The following is a 23152-nucleotide window of genomic DNA, read 5'->3' on the forward strand; positions in this document are numbered from 1 at the left end:
GTCTCCGGGTGTACTGGCCTGTCTCCTGGTAGCGCCTCTGGACACTACGCTGACTGACACAGCAAACCTTCTTGCCACAGCTCGCATTGATGTGCCATCCTGGACCAGCTGCACAACTTGAGCAACTTCTGCGGGTTGTAGAGTCAGTCTCATGCTACCACGAGTGTGAAAGCACAACCAACATTCAAAAGTGAGCAAAACATCAGCCAGAAAGCATTGGTACTGAGATGTGGTCTGCGGTCCCCACCTGCAGAACCGCTCCTTTATTGAGTGTGTCTTGATAATTCCCACTAATTTCCATCTATTGTCTATTCCATTTGCACAACTGCATGTGAAATTGATTGTCAATCAGTGTTGCTTCCTAAGTGGACAGTTTGATTTCACAGAAGTTTGATGTACTTGGAGTTATATTCTATTGTGTAAGTGTTCCCTTTTATTTTTTTGAGCAGTGTATATATATATATATAATATATACAGTAATTTCCTTACCCTTCAGTCTGGTGTGTGGAATGCATAGTCTCTGGAGACAGAAAGAGGACGCGGGTCCAGATGCAGGTCATATGAACAGTGTCACATGACCACTACCCATGAGGCCAAGAACGACATTGCACATGCACAGTGAGATGAAAGGTGCTGTAAGGCAGCGCTCAACATCATGCTGGGGGACACTCGCTGCATCGGGTCAATTAAAGCACACCAGCCACGTTTTCCAGTATTTCACAATCCGGCAGTTTATTACTCCTCATAACTGCTTATAACCGAGTCCAACTCAGTGGCTCGCCAACATTTACACTTACAATGTCCAGGAGCCTTTCAAGTGGCAGACAGGCCCACTTGGCTCCAGTTACAGCCTTCAGCAAAGTCACTTATATCAACGTCCATATAATGCAGTGCTTTACCTTTGCCGGCTTTTAGCTGCTTCAGTCAGAGGGGAGATCTGTGTATCTAGAGTGAGTACAGACCAATGCCGATGTAAAAAATTGCTCACCTGGTTCCACCCTGTACTGTAATCAGTGATGAACCTGGGAGCAGGGAACGATGGTCGATGGCATGGTGTCAAGAGGGATTCCTGGTTAGAATTCTATGCCCTCTGGAAAGCCCTTGAAATGGTCTTTTTCAGATAACCTCTTCGCAGGAATCTCTGTCAGCTCCTTGGCCTGTCTGTAGAAGTCAACATCCCGGGTACAATTTCATCGGATTCATAAGAACTGGCAAACAGGTACTCCTCTCCTGTTGTGCATTGGGTGAAAGCTGCTATATTGGAGTAAACTGTTGGTTGAGGTAGGTTTGCGATACAAATCCGTTATGAGTTTGTTGTCTGAGGCAGAGATTTTAAGGTTCAAAACCGTGGCGGTACTAGATGAAATGGAATGGGTCTGGAAGATATTGTTAGTATACTGGTTCAAATCACATATGAACTGGGAACAATCCTCCTCGGTGCCTGACCAGATGAAAAAAAACATCATCTATGTACCTGTGCCAATGTGATGCCCGTTGTTGGAATGCTGTCATCCGATACACCACCGTCTCCTCCCACCATCCTAAGAAGATGTTTGCGTATGCTGGCCCACATTGTGCGCCCATGGCCACGCCAGAGATCTGCTGATAATATTGTCTGTCAAACAAGAAGTAGTTATGGCAGAGTACAAAGTTTAACAGATCTATAGAAGGAAATATGCATATGGTTTTGATTGTCCATTCGATCGATGAAGAAGGTTAGTGCTATGATGCCGTCTTTGTGGTCAATGTTGGAGTATAGAGATTCTATATCGCAGGTATCGATCAATGCTTTATCCGGAAGGGTGATTTGAAGAACTGAAATAAATTAACTTTTTGATGATATTCTAAGTTTGTGAGTTGCTCCTGTATCTCATCTGCCAGTGAGGTCCTCACAAATAAACTGGGAGCTGAGAGTAGCTCTGAGGGGCCGTAGCGACATAACTTGATCCTTATGGTCCACACAGGGAATGATGAGCCTTCCCATAATAGTTTACTGGACTGTTGCAGCTTGTAGCAAAATGTACATACCGCTACATGTAATCAGAAAGTTCCTGACTGCTTAATGCAGGAGAAGCATTCATAAAGTATTGAAAAGTTTAAATTTTTAACTTCATCTCCATACCATCTGGTAGTACCCGCCAAGTACAATGGCAGCATGCGGTCTGCAGAGTTGGGGAGATATGACACCGCCAAATATTATATATGTATATACACACACACATACACACACACAGTCAAAATTGTTGGTACCCCTCGTTTAATGAAAGAAAAACCCAAAATGGTCACAGAATTAACTTAAATCTGACAAAAGTATTAATGAATTAAAAATCTTTGAAAATAAACAAAGGAAAGTCAGACATTGCTTTACAACCCTGCTTCCATAGATTTTTTTAAAAAAATGAAACTCCTGAAATAGGCCTGGACAGAAATGATGGTACTCTTACCTTAATATTTTGTTGAACAACCTTTTGAGGCAATCACTGCAATCAAACAATTCCTGTAACTGTCAATGAGACTTCTGCACCTCTCGACAGGTATTTTAGCCCACTCCTCATGAGCAAACTGCTCCAGTTGTCTCATGTTTGAAGGTTGCCTTTTCCAGACGGCGTGTTTCAGCTCTTTCCAAAGATGCTCAATAGGATTTAGGTCAGGAGCATAGAAGGCCACTTCAGAATAGTCCAATGTTTTCCTCTTAGCCATTCTTGGGTGTTTTTAGCTGTGTGTTTTGGGTCATTATCCTGTTGCAAGACCCATGACCTGCTACTGCGGCCAAGCTTTCTGACACTGGGCAGCACATTTCTCTCTAGAATCCCTTGATAGTCTTGAAATATTTATTGTACCCTGCGCAGATTCAAGACACCCTGTGCCAGATGCATTTGTCATCAATTTTCCTCCTGCGGCCACGTCCAGGGAGGTTGGCTACAGTCCCATGGATCTTACATTTCTGAATAATATGTGCAACTGTAGTCACAGGAACATCAAGCTACTTGGAGATGGTCTTCTTACCTTTTAACATGCTTGTCTATAATTTTCTTTCTAATCTCCTGAGAGAACTCTTTCCTTTGCTTCCTCTGGTCATGTTGAGTGTGGTACACACCATGTCACCAAACAGCACAGTGAGTATCTGTAGCCCTATATACAGGCCCATTGACTGATTACAAGATTGTAGACACCTGTGATGCTAATTAGTGGACACAACTTGATTTAACATGTCCCTTTTGTCACATTATTTTCAGGGGTACCATTATTTCTGTCCAGGCCTATTTCATGAGTTTAATTTTTAAAAAATTCTGTGGAGGCAGGGTTGAAAAGCAATGTCTGACTATCATTTGTTCATTTTCATAGATTTTTAATTTATTATTGCGTTTGTCAGATTCAAGTTATTTCTGTGACCATTGTGGGTTTTTCTTTCATTAAACGGGGGGTACCAACAATTTTGACCATGTTTAGTTAAGTCATGGCCATAACAACTTTATTATACTCTATTATCCTATACACAGGGCCGTAGATAGAAATCACAGATCAGAGTACAATATCAGATCTGGCCAAGGTTACAAAAGAATTTCTGCTGTACTCAAAGTTCCTAAAAGCACAGTGGCCTCCATAATCCTTAAATGGAAGAAGTTTGGGACCACCAGAAGTCTTCCTAGACCTGGCCGTCCAGCCAAACTGAGCAATCATGTGAGAAGAGCCTTGGTGAGAGAGGTAAAGAAGAACCCCACGATCACTGTGGCTGAGTTCCAGAGATGCAGTAGGGAGATGGAAGAAAGTTCCACAAAGTCAACTATCACTGCAGCCCTCTACCAGTCGGCCCTTTATGGCAGAGTGGCCAGACGGAAGCCTCTCCTAGTGCAAGACATATGAAAGCCCGCATAGTTTGCTCAAAAACACATGAAGGACTCCCAGACTATGATAAATAAGATTCTCTGGTCTGATGAGACGAAGATAGAATTATCACCAAAAAGTTCTAAGCGGTATGTGTGGAGAAAACGAGGCACTGCTCACCACCTGCCCAATACAATCCCAACAGTGAAACATGGTGGTGGCAGCATCATGCTATGTGGGTGTTTTTCAGCTGCAGGGACAGAACGACTGGTTGTAATTGAAGGAAACATGAATGCCGCCAACTACAGAGATATCCTGGATGAAAACCTCTTCCAAAGTGCTCTGGACCTCAGACTTGGCCAAAGATTCACCTTCCAACAAGACAATGACCCTAAGCACAAAGCTAAAATAACAAAGGAGTGGCTTCAGAACAACTCTGTGACCATTCTTGACTGGCCCAGCCAGAGCCCTGACCTAAACCCAATTGAGCATCTCTGGAGAGACCTTAAAATGGCTGTCCACCAACATTCACCATCCAACTTGACGGAACTGGAGAGGATCTGCAAGGAAGAATGGCAGAGGATCCCCAAATCCAGGTGTGAAAAACTTGTTGCATCATTCCCAAGAAGACTCATGGCTGTACTAGCTCAAAAGGGTGCTTCTACTCAATACTGAGCAAAGGGTCTGAATACTTATGACCATATGATATTTCAGTTTTTCTTTTTTAATAAATTGGCAAAAAATTCTACATTTGTTTTTTTTTTCCAGTCAAGATGGGGTGCAGAGTGTACTTTTAATGAGAAAAAAATGAAATTTTTAGAATTTACGAAATGGCTGCAATAAAACAGAGTGAAAAATTTAAAGGGGTCTAAATACTTTCCGTACCTACTGTGTGTGTGTGTGTATATATATATATATATATATATATATATATATATATATATATATATATATATATATATATATATATATATATATATATATATATATATATGTATATGTATATATATGTATACATACACGAGGGTCAGTCAATAAGTAATGCCTCCTATTTTTTTTCTCCTTAAATAAGGTAGTTATGTTAAATATTTTCGAATTTGGCACAATTCCTCAAACCTTCTTCTCCAATCCACAGCATTTGCAACTTCCTGCACCAACAGGTGGCAGGACTGTATCCGTTTGCAAAATGGCTGACATCGATGTTCGTATTAGACAACGTTCTGTGATTGAATTCTTGCATGCAGATGGTGAAACTCCCATTCGAATTCATGAGAGACTGAAAAATGTGTACGGTGATGCAACAGTGGATGTCAGTACTGTTAGACGATGGGTATGTGCACGGTGGGTCCCAAGAATGCTTTTTACCATGCTGGAATACATGCCCTTGTTAAACGGTGGACCAAGACTGTGGAAATGGATGGAGATTTTATTGAAAAGTGACAAATTAATCATTAATGTTGTGGTTTTCAACCTATGTTATTGCATTTGAATTTCTTGCCAATTAAAAGGAGGAAAAAAAATAGGAGGCATTGCTTATTGACTGACCCTCGTGTGTGTGTGTGTGTGTGTATGTGTGTATGTGTGTATATATATATATATATAAATAATGTGTGTGTATTCCCCCCCCCCCCCCCCCGAGTACAGCTATTTTACTCTGATCTGTGATTTGTATCTATGCCACTGTGTATAGGATAATAGAGTATAATAAAGTTGTTATGGCCATGACTTAACTCATTTGTGCAGTGACTGTTTTCCCTATAGTGATGGATTTCTTGTTGCTAAAACTGATATTTTTTTCATATTAAACCTTTTTTTAATTTTTTTTTAACCCCTTAATGACCGCCGATATGCATTAAAACAGCAGTCGTTAAGGGGTCTTGTTTCCTCATTGCTGTTTTAAAACTGCAATCTGGAATAAAGGAATATTTCCACCCGGCGGCAGCAATTCCCGCGGGTGTCACCTATATGTGACAGCTGACACCCTGCAGTATTGACCCTGACCGGTTTTGCGACCAATCGTGGCCAATTAACCCCTGAAATATAGCTGTCAATCGCGACAGCAGTGTTTAAGTTGTTACAAGGGCGTCACAAGCTCTCCTTTGTAACCATTGGACCCTCGCGATGAGGATTGCGGGTCCCGATGGTTACCATGGTACCCTGAGGTCATGTGATGCATGTGAGATCCAGCTAAGCTATGAGCTGACTGCTCTCATGCGCTGCAGTACACGAATACTGCAGTGTTTGAGACCAGTGATAAAAATAAAAATTATACATGTCCCACAGTGAAAAAGTGAAAAAACGTGAAAAGAAATATATAAAATGGTAAAAAAAAAAAAACGCACACAAATCACGAAAAGCTATTTTGAAGCAAAAAAAAGTACACATAATTGGTATCGCCGCGTCCGGAACGGCCCACTATACAGAACTGGCTTGTTATTTATTCTGTTTGGTGAACACCGTAAAAAAAAAAAAAATAAAAACACTCCAAAAATGTCGCTTTTTCATCATACTCACAAACAAGTGAATAAAAAACTATCAGAAAGTCATATGTAAAAAAAAAAAAATTGCTAAAAATGAAAATGACAAACCGCAAAAATTAAGCCCTAATATAGCTCATTCGGCAAAAAAAAGAAAAAAGCTACAGCTCTCAGAATATGGCAATCTAAACACAAATTCATTTTTGCAAAATATATAATTTTTAGTCTGTAAAAATAGCAAAGCATAAATAATATAAATCTGGTATTGCTGTAATCGTACCGACCCGACGAACAAATCGGTCTCATCACTTTTACCACACGGCGAACAGTGCAAAAAATGAAAACGATGACTGTATGGCTGTTATTTTTTGTTCATTCTGTGTCTGAAAAATCTGGATAAGCGATCAAAAATATTATGGGCCCCAAAATGGAACCAAAAAAATCTGCAACTCGACCCGCGAACAATAAGCCGTCATACAGCTCTGTTTGAGAGCTGTAACTTTTTAATTTTTTTGGCAGAGTATAGCGACGAAAAAAACTAGTTTTTATTAAAAAAAACAAAACATTTTTACTGTGTGATAGCAGCAAAACCTTTAAAAAAAACAATATATATCTGGTATCACTGTAATTGCACCGACCCAAAGAATAAAGCCGCCTTATCACTTATACTGCACGGAAAATGGCGCAAAGATAAAAATAACAAACTATTCCTGTGCTGCTGACTATTTGTTCATTCTACCTCCCAAAAATGGGAATAAGGTCGACCCACATTTATCCTGCTCTCTCCACTGAGCACTTACATCAGGGTTTTTGTGTAAATTCACCAAAACCGCAATTCAAACAAAACCCTGGATGGAACCACTCACTTATGAGGCCGATGGAGTCACTTTGGACTTGTCTGGTCAACGGTCTCCCATTTTTTTAGGCGTCTTTTTAGAGCACAAGTGTGGGCGACCACAGATCTGTGCACCGGAGCAGACGCCAAACGGAGCCCAAGGTGTCTCCATCTGCCTCATCATAGTGGGAGGTTCTATTGGGGGTTTCTTCTCAATTGCATTTTTGTGAAATTTACACGGAAACCCCTCGATAAGTGCTCAGTGTTGAACACAAGATTGTGATCCCGGCTTTATTCTGGATGCGACAAAAAATATTATGTGTCACAAAATGTTACCAATAAAAACCCCAATTTATCCCGCACCAAACTATCCCCACTTAGGTCTGTCACTGGAACTATAGGAGGTTCCCACATTGCTGGTAGAACAAACGCAAACTACAAACAGAATTGTAAAATATGGCTTGGCCATTAAGGTCAAAATTGGCTCTGTCACTAAGGGGTTACACAACTCTCCTATGCAACGTACAAGCCTCTGATTGCTCTGGTGATGCCCTGTAGTGCAGTGTAATACTAACGGCCCCATACAGATGAGATAAGTGCTGGTGAATGGTCATTTGGCAGACGACTATCTCTTTCGACTCCCCCATACACACAAATATTCCAGCTTTCCTGTGGTCTGTATGAGAAAGTCGCCTCCAGACTCCTCTAGTGGAGGATTATCTACAGAAAAAATAAACTGAAATTCAGGATGCCAGATCCTTCTCTGCCCTTACATCATCTTTCTGGAGGCCCCCAAATATATTATATAGTCGACCAAACCCCCAAAGTCAGTTCTTTCATGCAACTTTAGTGTAATATGTATGGCGGTGTTAAAAAGTAACTTATAGGATGCTGCCTCTGGCCCTGCCTAATGGGCTTTTGTACATTGAAGTCCCAGAGACCATTATTAAGCATTTACGTATCGTAGTAACTAGGCAGCCTCATACTATCAAGTACTTGAGGGAGGTGGGGCATTGAGCCGAACTCTGTGAAACCTTAGATGCCATGTTTGGTTTTTACAGCAGCAAGTGGTTAAACTGCCAGGGTTTGTGTAGCAGCCACACCTGTGCCATCCCTGTGGTGAACAGCTATGTTCTGGTGCCCAAAATAGTTTTTTAAGACTATAAGACGCACTTTTTTTCTCCAAAATTTTGGAGGAAAGTGGGGGATGCATGTTATAGTCCGAATGTATATGGTGGTTGTGGGTGGTGTGGGGGAGTGGCAGTGGCGGTGGAGCGGGCACAGGAGGCAGGAGCCGCCTGCTGCAGCCTACACTGTGCCCACTACTAAAGAATATGAATATTCACTGCTCTTCACGCCCACGGGTGTGGGGAGCAGTGAATATTTATTTTCTTTAATAGCTGGCACACTGTACCGCAGCGCGGCTCCTGCTGCTGCTCTGCGGTGTGTGTGCCTGCTATTAAAGTCCATGAATATTCTATACAACCCACTCCCATGGGTTGTAGTAAATATTCATGAACTATAATAGCGTGCACAATGTACCGCAGCGCGGCTCCTGCAGCAGCCGGCGGTCAGTGTGCCCTCTATTAAAGTCCATGAATATTCACTACAACCCATGGGAGGGGTTGTAGAAAATATTAATGGACTTTAATAGCAGGCACGCTGACCGCCTTCTGCTGCAGGAGTTGCGCTGCGGTTCAGTGTGCACGGTATTAGAGAATCAATGGTCCCTGCTCCCCACGCACACAGTCCAGGCGTGGGGAGCAGTTACTCTGCCAGCACAGCATCTCACAGTGTGAGGGCGCATGGCGTCATCCCCATGCGCGGCTCACACTGAGATCAGTGCTGGCTGCAGAGGAGGACATAGCGCTGGAACACAGGGAAGAAAGGTGAGTAGGACTCAGTTTATTTTTTTGTGTGCAGCATGGGATGGGGGGTGCCAAGCATACCAGGAAAAAGGATCAGGGGGACCATACATACCAGGAAGAAGAATGAGGGGGACCATACATACCAGGAAGAAGGATGAGGGGGACCATACATACCAGGAAGAGGGATGAGGGGGACCATACATACCAGGAAGATGGATGAGGGGGGCCATGCATATCAGAATGGGGATGAGGGGTACCATGCATACCAGGATGGTAAATTGGGGTGCCATGCATACCAGGATGGTGGATTGGGGTGCCATGCATACCAGGATGGGGATGAGGGGTGCTATGCATACCAGGATGGTGATGAGTGCCACGTATAACAGGAAGAAAGGGCCATTAATACTAGGATGGAGGATATTAACAGAATTGGGGAGCATTACCCCAATACTAGTGTCAGCAGCCGACCCCCTCCCCCATAACAGTGCATCATGTCCACATTTCTTGCTTACATTTTTTTTCTATTTTCCTCCTCTAAAACCTAGGTGCGTCTTATGGTCCGGTGCGTCTTATGGTCCGAAAAATACGGTAATTTCTTTTAAAACAAATGTTTAATGTGTTAAAAATATAACAGAATGTGTCTTATGCTTTTTGTATGTTTTTTTTTTTACAAGAATTGTTGGTGTAAATTTTCTTTTGAAACATTTTAATATCTGCTTTTATTCTGGAGTTTTTCTTGTAATATAGGATAGCTTAAGGCCAGAAATAAACTCCATGAAACACTGTACATGGAGACTTTGGTATCAAATAACTCCTGTCTTCGTGTTCTTACAAACAAGCTTTCATAAATGCCTCAAACTTCTGTGTGTGAATCAAACCTGAGATGTAACGTGATAGAAGATGACAGTCCGGAGAAGATGGGAAACATGTAGACAGCCGGTGGTGATGTAGTCAGTGACGGACTCTGGCCAAATATGTTTCTAGAGCCGTAGTAGAAGGTCGTCCTCATCATGGAGTAGTTATTTCTCATGTCACGTATAATGAATATCTCCTGCAGTATTGCTAATGTCATTTTCAGTGTCTGTAAATGAGATGAGAATTAGCAATAAGGAAGATGAGTTTATGAAAAACATTTTCAGTTGCGGACTGCAAGAAAGAAACTGCTTGTTGTCTGTGGCCTAAAATATATAGGTTTTATTACTAGACTTAAAGATGAAAACTAAATACTGTCAAATAATAAATCTCCTCATATGTTTACCTTAATATCTCCAGTGATTGTATTTATTACACTGGATTTTTATGATGTTACATCTGTTCATCTTCTTATTCAGGTCTCTGCAATATAGGATCCTAACAGTGAAGATCTTCTATATATGAGAATTTTCCAGATTTACCCATCAAAGATGGATATGGACAGAGACATGATGGCGGAGAGGATATTACATCTCACCCTAGAGATCATCTTCCGGATTACTGGAGAGGTGAGAGATTCTGATGTCACATTACATCATTCTTATCTCTGGGAATAACAGATGGACAGAACTGGAGAGGTGAGGTTTATTAATGTGTCTCTCCATAACCAGGATTACACAGTAGTGAAGAAGACCTCTAGTGAACACTGTCAGGACCCTGTATCTAAGGGATGGGGAAGACCCCTGAGCCCAATCATGGGGCCTCCACCTCATTTCCTGATACATGAGGACATCAATGGCCAGAAGATCCTAGAACTCACCTACAAGATGATTGAGCTGCTGACTAGAGAGGTGACACTCCTGGGAATGCTGGGACTTTATACAGTAACGCTATGAAGGGATCGAGGGCATGACGGTATCATTGTGTGTGACAGGTTCCTATAAGGTGTCAGGATGTCGCCGTCTACTTCTCCATGGAGGAGTGGGAGTATTTAGAAGGACACAAAGATGTGTACAAGGACGTCAGGATGGGGGTTCCCCAGCCACTCACATCACCAGGTAAGAGACCAGACTAAATACACACGGCCTAGTATCTGTATGTAAAGAATTAATTCAGTCCCTATATGTGTTTACTCCAGATCCATCCAGTAAGAGGACAATGCCAGAGAGATGTCCTCGTCTTATTCTTCCACAGGACTGTAAACAGAAAGATCCCAAGATTCCTCAGGAGCATCAGGTAGATGGAGAGAAGGTGTCATGAGATCTCCCCTGCAATGTGTAGATGGCTGTGAAGGTCTTTTGTTCAGTCTTGTTTTATCCACCTGAATTATATGGTTTATACTTGTGTAATGAGAAATGTGGAAATAGCAGGATTAGAATTGATTATTAGTGATGAGCAAGCACTAAAATGCTTGGGTACTCGTAGGGTTTTTCCTAAATTTTGGCAGCTGTTGGACTCACTGCATACCCTATAACTGTATAGCAGGCCCTCACCTTTCTAATTGGAACATGTCGTTATTGTAGCCTAGCTGTATGTGTCTTTAAATTTAGTAGGGTTTTTCCTAAATTTTGGCAGCCGTTGGACTCATTGCATACCCGGGTCAGGTCGAGCAAATTGGAATGCTCGAGTGTGCGATCCGAGTAACTAGCCCAATGTAAGTCTATGGGAAACGCGAGCATTTTTCTCCCCCCCCCCCCCCCACACCTCCAGGCGGTCTGCAGAGGGCCTAAAAATTGTCCAAATTGATAGGATCAGTGCTCAAATGACATGGGAACAGCATGGGGAAGACCCCTGGAAGCCTCTCTAACTCCCGGGTCACTGCTGTCAACAATGTTGTCAGAGGTATTACGCCACTTTTACAGATTCACAATAAAACATACAAAAACGAAACAAAAATGGATTTTCCTGGGAAATATGTTAAGTAACATCCTTTCTAGGGTAATGACTTGTATATAGGGCAAAATAAATATACAAAAACAAAAATGCTCCTCCACTCCTTGGGCAATGTTCACGCATAGCGTTTTTGATACGTTTTTGCACTTTTTCATTGCTTTCAACAGTGAAAAATGCATTCACCGGGAAAAATCATTTTAACATTTTACAACCTTATTTGGCCATGTGGTGTGTGAGACATCCTGTTTCATTTATGAAGGAGGGACTCTGAAAGTCACAAACAGTATTTTTATAGGGCCATCAGGCGGCCCTTACTATTTTTAAAGGGTCAGTAGTCGGCTATGCTTTGTTGTTCCCATTATTAATGAGTGGGTCTCCTATACTGTTATTGCATATGCAGTGACTCCAATGGCTGCCAAAAATTTGGACGCACCCCAATACCCCTTTGAAGAGACATAGAGGAGGGTCTCAGTAAAAGGAGTGGGTCACCTATAGTGGTAATGCCCAACGGAGGACGTTGGAGCGGTCGGAAAGGTACTCCTTCAGCATCTTCTGAAACTTGTCCCTCCTTGTGAGAGTACCCCGTGCATAAAGGCCTGTGTGATGGAAGGATCTGAGAAAACTGTCCCAGAACTTTGACCGTGTTCCTCTGACTCTGCTGGATTGGATTTGTATATCTCTCGGCTGTACTCCTTGGTTGTTCAACGAACTGTGACATCTGCTGCCAGCTTTTTCAGACGGGAATTTTTTTAAGAATTCCGCAACAAGGGTCTTCTGGTACTGCCCCATTTTATTAGGCCTGTACTGTGCGAGAATAAGAGACAGAAAGTTCTCCTTGTAGCATGGGTCTAGAAGTGTCACCAACCAGTAATGACTGTCACCCAAAATTTGGGCAACATGAGGGTCATGGGAAAGGCAGCATAACAAACTCAGCCATGTGTGCCAGACTGCTAACCGGCAAGAATTCCGTGTCCTCACCAATAGGACGACTGACCATGCTCTCATCCTCCTCCTCCTCCCTGTCCTCTGGCCATCCACCCTGAACAGACTGTATGATAGTTGTGCAGGTAGTACCGTCTATAGCATAGGAAACTAGCTCCTGTTCTTCCTCCTCTTCCTCATTGTCACCCAATCCACGTTAGGATGAGATGAGGCTGGGCTGTGTGGAATCACCCTGTAGGGTTCCTTGCTCTATCTTATCGTGCTCAGTCTACAATGTATCCTCTTTAATTGCGAGCAGACAGCGTTTTAGAAGACAGAAAACCACGATGGTGATGCTAATTATGGCGTCATCGCCGCTCACCATCTTGGTGGAGTCCTCAAAGTTTTGGAGGATGGTACAGATGTCTGACATCCATGTCTACTCCTGAGGTCTTATGTGTGGAGTCTGACCTGAATACCGACGGCCTTCTTAAAGGGGTTGTCCAGTACTTTATATTTCCCCCTAATGTATTCCCCCAGGGCCCATAAGGATTTTTGTAATTCGCTTACGTTGCAGATACTGGCTGTGAGCGGCGCTATCACTGGCCGCTCACAGGCATCACGTGACCCCCGGCTGCAGCCGGCGCTGACATCCGCTGACGTCACGACAAGTGCTGGCAGCAACCGGAAGTCTCTGTCTTCTGCTTTCCACGGTGGATGCGAGGCTGTGGGCGGGGTTACCCCACCCCACGCGTCACACCCGGCATCCACCGCATCTGCCTCTCCCCATTCATTGGGAAATTGTGCGGTGGATGCTGAGTGTGACACAGGTGGTAACCCCGCCCACAACCCAGCAGCCACCGCGGGGACCCCAGCGCTGAGTCACGCCTCACTTGTCGTGACGTCAGCGCGGGGTCACGTGATGCCTGGGAGCGTCTAAGGATAGCGCCGCTCATAGGCAGTATCTGTAACGTAAGCTAATTACAAAAATCCTTAGGGGCCCCGGGGGAATACATTGGGGGGGTGGGGTAATATAAAGTACTGGACAACTTCTTTAATGCTGGTAGTCAACAACTGCCCTCTTCTGCTCATAAATCCTTTACACCATCTGCAATGTACAGTTCCAACGCATGGGGACATCGCACAGCAGTCGGTGAGCTGGAAGCTGCAAAACTGCTGACGCACAGCAAGGGCAGCGGAAGCTGTAGCTGACTTTCTAAAATGGGCACAAAGGCGGTGTACTTTGAAAAGCAGATCCGGGTAGGTTTTGAGAAACCGCTGAACCACGAGGTTAAGCACATGGGCCAGGCATGGGACGTGAGTGAGATCATCTCGCTTCAGAGCCACCTCCAGGTTTCAGCCATTGGCACACACGACCATGCCTGGCTGTAGGGTCAGCGGTGTCCGCCACAGATCTGCCTGCTCTTTCAGACCTGTCCACAACTCTTCCGCGTTGTGCGGTTTGTCACCTAAGCATATTTGCTCAAGCACAGCCTGTTTCCGCTTGGCCGTGGCTGTGCTGCAGTGCTTCCAGCTTGTGACTTATGTGGTTATTTCGGAGATGGAGGCAGAAGAGGAGGAGGTGCAGGAGCTGTAGAATGTGGGGGCAACCCTGATTGACCCAAGGCTCACAATCCTCGGTGTCGGGAGGACGTGTTCCATCCCAAGGTCCTCCTGGGTCCCGGCTTCCACTATATTAACCCAATGTGCCATCAGGGAAATGTACCGTCCCTGCCCACGAGCACTTGTCCTCGTGTCCGTGGTTAGGTGGACTTTCCCAGTAACTGCGTTGTTGAGGGCACGGCTAATGTTGTGGGACACGTGCTCGTGTAATGCGAGGATGGCACACCGGGAGAAATAGTGGTGGCTGGGGACCAAGTACCAAGGGAGGGCCGCCGCCATCAGGTTACGGAAAGCTTCCGTCTCCACGAGCCTAAAAGGCAACATTTTGAGCGCAAGCATTCGCGAAATGTGTGAATTTAGTAGTGTGGCCTGTGGGGCTTTGGCTGCTTATTTGCCCTTGCATTCCAAGGATTGGAGTGGGGACAACTGAACGCTGAGCTGGCACAAGAACGTAGACGAGCTAGTTGAGCGTGAGCAACAACACGTGCAGGGCGGGAGGCATCTTCGCATGCGCCATGGACAGGGGATTGGCGTGCACGAACAACAGCGGAACAAGCAGTGGTGTGACTCGCAGACACTGTTTCTGGACCCTGGGGTTCGGCTCACTTAGTCGGGTGATTTGTTGCCATGTGCCTGATCATGCTGGTGGTGGTCAGGCTGGTAGTTTTGCTACCCCTGCTGATCCTGCTGAGCCGGTGGTGCAAATGGCCTTTTGGGTTTATCTGCAGAGTCTTTTAAAAACAACCAGACTTGGGAAGACCTAACAGTTGTACTGGCAACTTCCGTTGTGTTGGCATTACGAGTAGCGCTTTCCCGCCTTTTGTCTGTGGCCATCACACTGTTTCTTCCTGCCTGTTGTGGTGCTACGCCTCCCTCCCCCTGTGTGCTGCTGTCCTTGCTCTGCATGTCACCTTGTCAGTTATTATTTCATCCACCACCTCATCTTCCATTTTCTCACCCTGGTCCTCCTCCTGAATTTCTGGCCATTGTGTCTCCTCATCATCCACCTTTTGCAACAGTTTTTGCACTTTCCCACTGTTGCCTTTGTGTGACTGTGGCTGCTCAAATATTTGGGCATCGCTACACGTGCTCTTCTCTTGAAGCTGGTCGGGCGAGAGTCCCGAATCTACAAATGGAAAAGTGAACAGCTCTTTGGAGTGTCCAAGTGTGGGAACAGTTGTCTCTGGGCACTCAGCATGGTGGAAGGAAAGAAGATCAGGGTGAGGAATATGCGGTCCAGACTCACGGCTACTGAGACATGACCCTGTCGAAGACGTCCACTTCCCTGTCCCTTGCCACGCACCTTGCCCGTTTTAAATGGAGGACAATATTTTCCATTTTCACGAGAAATGGCTGATTTTGGAGTGCAGTTATATGTGATACGTCTGACAGAGAACCACGGTTTTAAATAGGAGGCCTGTAGTTTACTAATACTATTCTTTACAGAGACCTAGTGTAAATAGTTTGACGGACACACTGCAACGAAATGGAAAAGGAGACCAATATTTTCCACATTCAGTTCAAATTTCTGGATTTATATAGCTGTAATATGGAAAAGATCTGGCTGTATCTTGCAATGTTATCAAGCAAATGGAGCAGAAAAATGTTGTACTCTGTATTGCTTTTTAAGCAAATAACCAGGATTAAGATAAAAAAAATTGCCCTTGCCCCTGATATCTGGGATTATGTCTACAAATATCTATATGAACAGCAGCAGCAGACAGAACGTTTAATGGACCCTCTTGTGCTGTATCATGCACTGCAGTCTGCCACATACACTGCCTGCCTGCCTAACTCCTGCTTTCACCACTGAATATATGCAGCTGGATTAGTCCTCAGAAGGACTGTTAGTTCAGATGGATATATATATGTATGTTGTGAAATACATGTATTAACTATAAACAAGCAAATCTCTACCTGAATCAGCATTGCTCTCCCTACTCTGCCTGGTTCCAGGGTAGACTGTGACGAACATAGCGGCGCATGGTCTTATATAAACCTGATGACGCTGTGCGGCCAGCCAATCACTGTAATGCCCTCAACCAACATGGCTACGGCATTACAGTGCGTGGCAAGCAATCCCTGCATGTTCATTGGCTCTCTAAAGAGCACCAAACATGCAGGGAGCGGACCTGAGTCCCCCCCCCCCCCTCCCCGAGCAACCCAGAAATACTCGCCGAGCTTGTCGAGCACCGAACGGTGGCGAGCACGTTCGCTCATCACTACTTATTATAGATGTGACTTGTTCAATATTTGTTTCAGGGTGAAGATCTGCTCCATATTAATACCACAGAGACATATGTGAGGAGTGATGAGCAGTGTAAAGAGGAGATTCCTACATATGACTACCCAGGTGAGTAGTAACCACTAAATGCAGTAAGTCACAGATTCTCCTCAATCACCGGCTGTGGCTGCTTTATCGTTTGTGTAGCCCGGCGATATCACAATCGTGTGATCACCATTTTGCATCTAGACCACAACATTCTCCTTCACAAATTACTGTTCAAATTACTTTGGGTATTGAAACCCCTTTTCTATAGAACTTACAACCTGGAAGATCCACCTACCAACTGAAATTAGAAGATCCTGACACTTTCCTGCCCAGATCTGTAAACTACAAATCCAAATGACAGTATACGCAGAATGTGCTGACAAGTTAGAAAATCACTTGAAGAAAAATATTATGATGGGCCTGTAAGAGAAAGTGGAGGGTAATGATGCTGTTAGTTTCCTAGAACCCTGATATCTTATTAGATGTATCTGCCTTCTCTCCGTTCTCTACTTCGCTTTTATGATCGACAACATTAAACATGCAGTGAGGGCCGTGTGAATTTCTGTACAATAACAACAGTTTCCCTTTATCCTGACTTTTCGATTTCTTTTTAAACCAAATAATTTCAAACAGGATTGCGATAAACTATACAAAAAACATTACACCTGTGCCATGATATATCTCTAAGCTGTGTGTGGCTGATGGCTGTAATATACATTTATTAATGCCTATAGTAGATGTATTGGCATGGCTCGAGCCCTGGTTTCATGGATTCATTCCATGTAATATATTATATTATCAATCCTAAGGAATTCAGATACAATCTCTCTTGGAATGGGGAGCACTAATATTTTCTCTACTCTTCTGGTCAGGACTAGTGTTGAGCGACTTTTGTTCGGCGAATGTTCGAAAGTTTCAAATTCGGCACGAATATAGCACATTCGGATTCGTGATCGCAAAGGCAAGCAAATTTTCTTAAAATCGGAAAAGTTTGAATTTGTGCGGGACTGTGAATACAGGGCAACCACGACGTTTTGAACAATTTTGTTAGCATAGTACAAGTGTATGATGAGCGGTGACATGTGCCAGGTGAGTGTGGGGGCTGTGGAGAGCTTAGAACAGGTCAGATCAGCGACGCACTGTTTTTTGTTTTTTTTCATGTGGGCGGAAACTTTAACTGAGGAAAGCGCGGCCAGCCAATCATAGCGCAGGAAGCATCTACACTGTCCATACATAAGGGCTTCTGCAATTGGCAGCAGAAATCGCCTGTCCTCTCAATATAAAAAACGCCCATGTTCCCTCAGCACCATTATATCCATGTCACTGCTGGAGACAGATGCAGCTCCGTGTTCTCCTGCGTAATGAGAGATATTGGCTAGATAGATGGGCGCTTGTGTAGTAGTCAGAGAGTATTGATAATTCCTGGCCTGTGTACCTCTGCAACCGCTGGTGCAGCACATTTTTGGTGTTCTTGTGCAAGTACTGAGATTCTGACAGAAACAGGGGGCCCATGCCATACAATAGTGCTGTGCACCGCTGGTATAGAGCTCCATGTCTCAGTATACCTTGAATCTTTTTTTGCACTTGCTAAGCGCAGTGCACCTTTTCATTTAGTGGGGTTGAAATTGTGCTCTGCAGAGTTTCTTATTGCAGAGCACAAAATCTGTTTTTTTTTTATTGTGATATTGAAAGCCGTGTGCACTAAAGTTTTTTTTTTTTGTGTCAAATACTATTTTAGTGGAGTTGAACTTCAGGTGGTTTCAGAGTAAAAAAAATAAATTTTTTCTCTTGCTATGCCCAGTCCAAAAAATATTTTTTCCTGTGCCAAAAGTCATACAGTGCTAAAAGCCAGCTACTACGTCAATGGCGATCATAGTCACCTGGACGCAGAGCTTATGCAGAGTAAACCAAAATATTTTTTGCTCTGAGTAAAGTGATACAGCTGGCTAGATCGGAGTCTGAATTTTGGAGCATATATTCTATGTCATACTGGCCTCATCCACATTCAAAAAATTATTTCTTCTGTTCCTAAAGTAATACAGCAGGGGACATCTCAGTTTGAAATTGTTTGGAGAATATCTCGTAGGTTTTATCGGCATCATGCACACTAACAAATTTCTTTTGTCTGTTAGTAACATTATACGGCAGGCCATATCTTACCTTGTCATTTAGTGTCGCTGAAATTCAGGCGTGTGCTGAGCTATTGCACAGGAAAAAAACATATTTTTCTCTAGTTAATTGCGTGCTCCTACCACTGTATCTGACCAACATGAGTGGGAAAAAGAGAGAGCGTGGTGGAAGGGGGAATAGGCTTGGTGCTCAAGGTGTAGATGGGGTACGTGGTAATGTTAGTGAAAGCACTAGTGAACCAGCACAAGCAGATCCTATCCAAAGACAACTGACAAACTTATGTTAGTGGACAGCCTACTGCACTCCCTTTCTTTGGCAGCCGCACAACGATACGCCTTGTTGATAAGGCCCAGAAAGAGCAGGTGCTCCAGTGGATGCCAAGCTCTGCTTCCAGTGGCCTCTCCTCTTCTTCTTCCACCTCAACATCACACGCAGTACAGTCCACAGAGGTGGCACCTGCCACCCATGCTTTTCCCCGCGTCACAACTGGCCAACTGCCCAACTGACTGTAGCGAACCACAGATGGGTGAGTCTGTAGAACTCTTCACCCATTCTACACCATGGGCATCAGAAGTGTGCTCCAAACAGACAGAGTCAAGGGGAGGAAAGCATTTGCACCTATGCCCAAAACTTTTTAGCTTGGATTCCTGTTCACCATACTCCGCCCTCTCTCAGCACCTTAGCCAGCCTTCAGTCCCACAGTTGTGATCACGTAAAAGATTGTTTCATCCTATGCATAACAAAGCTAAGAGGTTGAACTCCACCATCTCCAATCTGTTGGCCACGGAAATGCTGTCTTTCCGACTGGTAGATACAGACTGTTTCCAAAAACTGATGGCCGTCGCAGTTCCCAGTACCAGTTGCCCAGTCGCCTTTACTTCTCTAAGAAAGCTGTGCCTGCGCTACACCAGCATGTCGCAGACAACATCACCCGTTCCTTGTCTAAATCTACGTGTGCCAGGGTGCATTTCACCACAGCCACCTGGACGAGTAAGCATGGCCAAGGGCGTTACATCTCACTAACTGGGCACTGGGTGACTCTGGTGGCTGTGGGGGCAAGCGGAGAAGGGACTGCTCCACAAATCTTGGAATCTACAAGGCTTGCAGAAGAAACCTCTGTATTTCCCACTTCCTCTGCTGCTTCTGCGTCCTCCACCTCCTCTAGGGCCTCCACCTGCGCACTCAACCTCTGCCTTAACCAGACACGCGTTCCAAAGGTGCGGAGAGAATACACACCACCTCCGTACTGTGCAGTCAGGGCTCACCGTAATCAGGCAGTCTTCAAATAATATGCCTTGGAGATCGCACTCATACAGGTGAACATTTGTGGGCAGCTCTCCAGGCTCAGTTTGAGCAATGGCTGTCTCCGCTGAACCTAGAGCCAAGGAAGGCCATGTGCTATAACGGTGCGAACCTGTTAGCGGCCCAATGCCGAGGCAAGCTCGCACACGTGCCTTGCATGGCTCACGTCCTCAACCTGGTAGTACAGCGATTTCTCCGCCAATATCCTGGACTGGATGAGCTGCTTCACAAAGTACGGAAGCTGTGTGCTCATTTCCGCCTTTCGCACCCCTCATGTCATCGATTTGCATCGATACAGAGATCTTTGTCTGTGCCAGTTAACAGGTAGATCTGCGATGTGCCGACGCAGTGGAATTCCACTCTGCACATGCTGCAGCGACTCTGCCGGCAGCAACGAGCTCTGGCGCAGTATGTCATGACTTATAGCTTGGGGCAACACAGTACAGACTTGGGGCATATTACTTTTACGGAGTGAAAACAGATTAAGGACCTCTGCACCCTTCTGCATAGTTTTGAAATGGCTACTAAACTGGTCCGGTCATGTACATGCTGGAGCAAACTTTAAATAACCTGCTTCAGGAGGTGGTGGTCCCAGAAGAAGAGGAGGATGCGGAAGGGATACCAGTGTCTCAAATTTCCAGACTGTCGTCACACAGGCGGATGCCAAGTGACGGTGGATTAAAGCGATCGAGGGGGTTTGGTGATACTAGGCAAACTGTTAGTGAAGATGCAAGAGCCGAGGAACTAATGGAGGTGGAAGAGGTGATGGGCGAGCAGCTGTCAGAGGATGAAGAGGATAATCATCCCCTCTCGTTTGAACGTGGCTGGAGGGGACAGAGGAAACAAGCATCAGTGTTAGGCAGCCCACAATACAGCCTGACTTTGGACCTCCTGGAAGAGCCCGACATATCAGTGCCTTCTTGATGCACTTACTGCAACATGATCCCCGTATAGTTAGGATTCGAAATAATGCTGACTACTGGGTTGCCACTCTGTTAGATCCACTTTCTAAGAGTCAATTTTGCCAGTTGTTTCATGCCCTGGAAAGGGACCCGCTTATGTTGGAGTATCAAAACAAGCTTTTAAGCAACCTTAATAGAGGTTTTCCCCAAGAAAGCAGTGAGGCACACAGTGTGCATCGCAGCTGTAGTCTTTCAACCTCCGGCATGTCAGTTCGTCAACGCCAAAACATTAGTAGCAGAGTAAGTGGCAGAAGCAATTTCTGGCAGTCCTTTCACACATTTTTTGCACCAGCTCGTGCACCAGCACAAGAGTACAAGTCTGACACGTGGTGAACGACTGGAGAGAATGGTGGAGGAGTATCTAGAGCTTAATATGAATACCATCAGGGAGGATTTTGACCCTTTTACATTTTGGTCTTCAAAAATGGATGAATGGCCTGAGCTCGCCTCTCACGCCTTGGAGGTTTTATCATGCCCGGCAGCCAGTGTTCTCTCTGAACGTGTCTTCAGCGCTGCTGGTAGTATCTTAATGGATCAGCGCACCCGGCTGTCCCCTGAAAATGTAGACCGCCTAACTTTCATCAAGATGAACAAATCATGGATCTCCAAGGACTTTTGCACCCCAATTGCAGACTGTACAGAGTAGGCGATGTTGTCGTTTTGAGTGGGCTGCATTGATCTCTTGAAATTGCAGTCTGTGATATGGCTTCTGTGCCTGCTCTTCCTAAAGGCTGCTGCTGCTGCAGGTTTTAGGCCCAAATTTTGGTAAATGTGGAGAATCATGATTGGGTCTCCATCTATTGGGTTGGCTGTAGAGGAACTGGTTTTGGTCTTCTTTGCAATACTTATACTCTAGTGAAATTGATGCCACTTCGGTGGTGTTAGGCCCTCATTTAGGGCAATGTGAACACTCCTGGTTAGGTTTCCATCTCCTGGGTTGGCTGTACTGGAAGAGATGTGGGTCTCATTTACACTATTTCTACTGTAGTGAAATTGATTAGACATTGCTAGTGTCTTCCAATAATTTTTTCAAATCTGTTGAATCATGATTGGGTCTCCATCTATTGGGTTGGCTGTAGGGGAACCTTCCTGTTCTGCAGTCTAAGTTGTGTAAGGTTGCGTACCAGTCCTTGCTGCACTCCTGATACAGACTGTGTGCCGGCTGCACTCCTGATACAGACTGTGTGCCTGCTGCACCATCTAGTCTGTCCTACTTGGGTCCAGCTGCTGCGCGTCCGTTGGTCTGTCCTGGAGTGGCACCTGGCTTTCATCGGGAGCCAAGTCTAACCTCCCCATTAGAGGCTCTAGTGAACAGTCTGGTGCTCGCTTAGTCACAGCCCTCCATGCTCTCTGGGGTCTGTGGCACAGTGGTTCCACAAACCTCGTCCGTGACAGTGTGCCCTCGCAGGCAGGGTTCTCTCTACTGTTGTACCAGTCGGTGACCCCTTTTGACATGTAAAGCCCAACTGAATAAATGTCACTGTCACAGCAATAATAATTATAGTACTTGTACTCTGGGTCAATTGATGGCACTTCTCTGGTGTCTACACCTAATTTGATGTGTTTTGGCAGCTTTTGGTCCCTTTTCTAGGTGTTGTCTATGCATTTTTTTGGTCCCCCCATTGACTACTATGGGATTCGGAAATGTTCGACGAACATTCGGCGAAAATCCATTTGTTAGGCGAACTTTTCCGAACCGAAAATTTAAATGTTCGCTCATGCCTAGTCAGGACTCAAAGTAGCTCCAACGGTCTACCATAAATAGGTGCAACTCCTGTAGCGTCGGCGTCTCTGCCTACTTCCCCCGGCAGAGACGCTGACCCCTTTACCGCCGCGGCCCTGATCCTGTGTGCGCCGCTCCCTCTGTCTCGCTCCATGATGTGTTGAACCCAGCTGTGGACCCGGACTGTCTGCTCCTCCCCGCTTTGTCGGTGATCCCGCTATATGTCGGGGCTTCGTAAATCAGTGCACGCTGCACTTCGAGCTCCTGGCTCATCAGTTTGCTTCTGATTGGGCTAAAGTGGCCTTCATCATATCTCCTCTCACAGAAGAGGCATGGCATGGCTCAAACCCCTATGGGAGAGGAGGACCCTCTGGTGTCTAACCTCCAGGCTTTCCTTGAGGCTTTCCGG

General features: G+C 44.9%; 1 protein-coding gene across 1 annotated transcript in view; it reads left to right on the plus strand.

Annotated features, from left to right (window-relative positions):
* Positions 1-23152, plus strand: part of LOC141174422 (uncharacterized) — a 59251-nt gene that overhangs the window by 25793 nt on the left and 10306 nt on the right. The window contains exons 2-7 of the mRNA XM_073659337.1: positions 9551-9593; positions 10337-10486; positions 10589-10768; positions 10852-10975; positions 11056-11153; positions 16617-16707. Of these exons, the coding sequence (XP_073515438.1) occupies positions 10379-10486; positions 10589-10768; positions 10852-10975; positions 11056-11153; positions 16617-16707 (601 nt within the window). The 5' untranslated portion in view covers positions 9551-9593; positions 10337-10378. The remainder of the gene's footprint in view (positions 1-9550; positions 9594-10336; positions 10487-10588; positions 10769-10851; positions 10976-11055; positions 11154-16616; positions 16708-23152) is intronic.

The sequence above is a fragment of the Phyllobates terribilis genome, unplaced genomic scaffold, assembly GCF_046119375.1.
Source record: "Phyllobates terribilis strain yellow unplaced genomic scaffold, ASM4611937v1 Scaffold_13__5_contigs__length_258822181, whole genome shotgun sequence".
Classification (NCBI taxonomy): Eukaryota; Metazoa; Chordata; class Amphibia; order Anura; family Dendrobatidae; genus Phyllobates; species Phyllobates terribilis.